This window comes from Neopelma chrysocephalum, unplaced genomic scaffold (assembly GCF_003984885.1).
Source record: "Neopelma chrysocephalum unplaced genomic scaffold, ASM398488v2 Primary Assembly neopelma1_182, whole genome shotgun sequence".
Lineage (NCBI taxonomy): Eukaryota > Metazoa > Chordata > Aves > Passeriformes > Pipridae > Neopelma > Neopelma chrysocephalum.
Window position 1 is genome coordinate 163,770 of NW_020897844.1, and position 1,245 is coordinate 165,014.

At 50.4% G+C, this 1,245-nt stretch overlaps 1 protein-coding gene across 1 annotated transcript in view; it reads right to left on the minus strand.

Annotated features, from left to right (window-relative positions):
* MEOX1 (mesenchyme homeobox 1) overlaps positions 1 to 909 on the minus strand; it is a 4,375-nt gene extending 3,466 nt beyond the window's left edge. The window contains exon 1 of the mRNA XM_027702297.1: positions 459 to 909. Within this exon, the coding sequence (XP_027558098.1) occupies positions 459 to 909 (451 nt within the window). The remainder of the gene's footprint in view (positions 1 to 458) is intronic.
* Positions 910 to 1,245: the final 336 nt, after the last annotated feature.

A 1,245-nucleotide genomic window follows, 5' to 3' on the forward strand; every position in this document is an offset into this window, starting at 1 on the left:
TAAAGGAAGACTTTGCCTCTTGTACTTCTTACCATAAACTGAGATGTCAAAATCCTAGTATGGTATTTCCAGCTAGCACAGGCAGCTCAAGATAAGGGATCTTTGCTCTTTGCCATTCTCTCACGCTCAGACAAATGGCAAGTAGGAATCTGTAACTCCACATCCTAGGACTGTCAGCTCAGTGTGTACATGCCATGTGATTCCTGTTTAGTTACAGCAAATGTGCATTGTACTGGTGAGTAAAATGCTTAGTTCAGTAAACAAGCCCTGCAGGACTGAAATACAAAGGCCAGAATAAGAATAAACTGTTTGGTTTCAGTGTCGTTATTGTGTAAGTTTGTCCAGTCAAGCATTACGAAACGTTTTGCTAATCAGCTTCCTTTCTTAATTCTCAGTCTCACAAGTGCTCTCACTCCATTGCCTGCACTCTCCCACAACCCTGATTTCATATCACCTACCTGAGCTTTCCTTTTTCCTTTTGGGTGGCTTTTTCTCAGTGTCCTTTGTAGTGTTTGCTGGTGCCTCTTCATCTTCACCCACACCCACTGTCACACTCGCTGGGTCAGGGCTGCTGCCCTCCAACTCCCCAGATGCCAAGGCCTGTTCTGGGTTGAGTTGTCTCCTGCTCTCAGTTGCTGCCAGGTGCCAGTCAGAGTGTTGGAAGGGGTGGTGCTGCTCCCCAAACGCTCGCTCCTCCCGTGGGAAGCTGTGGGGAGCCGTCACCAAGCAGGAGGTGGAGAAATCGGAGTAAGCATCAAAATCTGGTCTCTGGTGGAAGGAGAACGGTGCTGCTGGGCAGTGGTTCAGCCCTGGGGCTGTGCTGATGTCCATGTGGGTGCTCCTCACGCACCCCCAGAGGGCAGGGGGAGGCTGTGGGCTGCGCATGCAGCTGCTGCTGGTGGGATCCATCTGCCAGTCCTGTCCACACTTCAGTGATTGTAACTGGTGACAGCTCAGGCTTCAAAATCAGAGCAGAAGCAGAGGGTAAATCTTCCAAATCTCACAGAATGGATTTCCTCCCTAAACAACAGTTTGTTTGTGGGTTTTATGCCGCTGCAGGTTTGTTACTGTGGGAGCTCTTCTAAATCGCTTCATTGCCCCGAGTGGGACACAGGACCCAGACCCGTGCAGGGCTCTCCATGAGTTGCTTCCCCAGGCCTGCAGTTTGCTCCCTCCTGAAGTCCTGGGCATGAGTGAAACACCTTTTAAATACTGTGCTGGGGAGAGAGTGACAAGTTTGCGAAG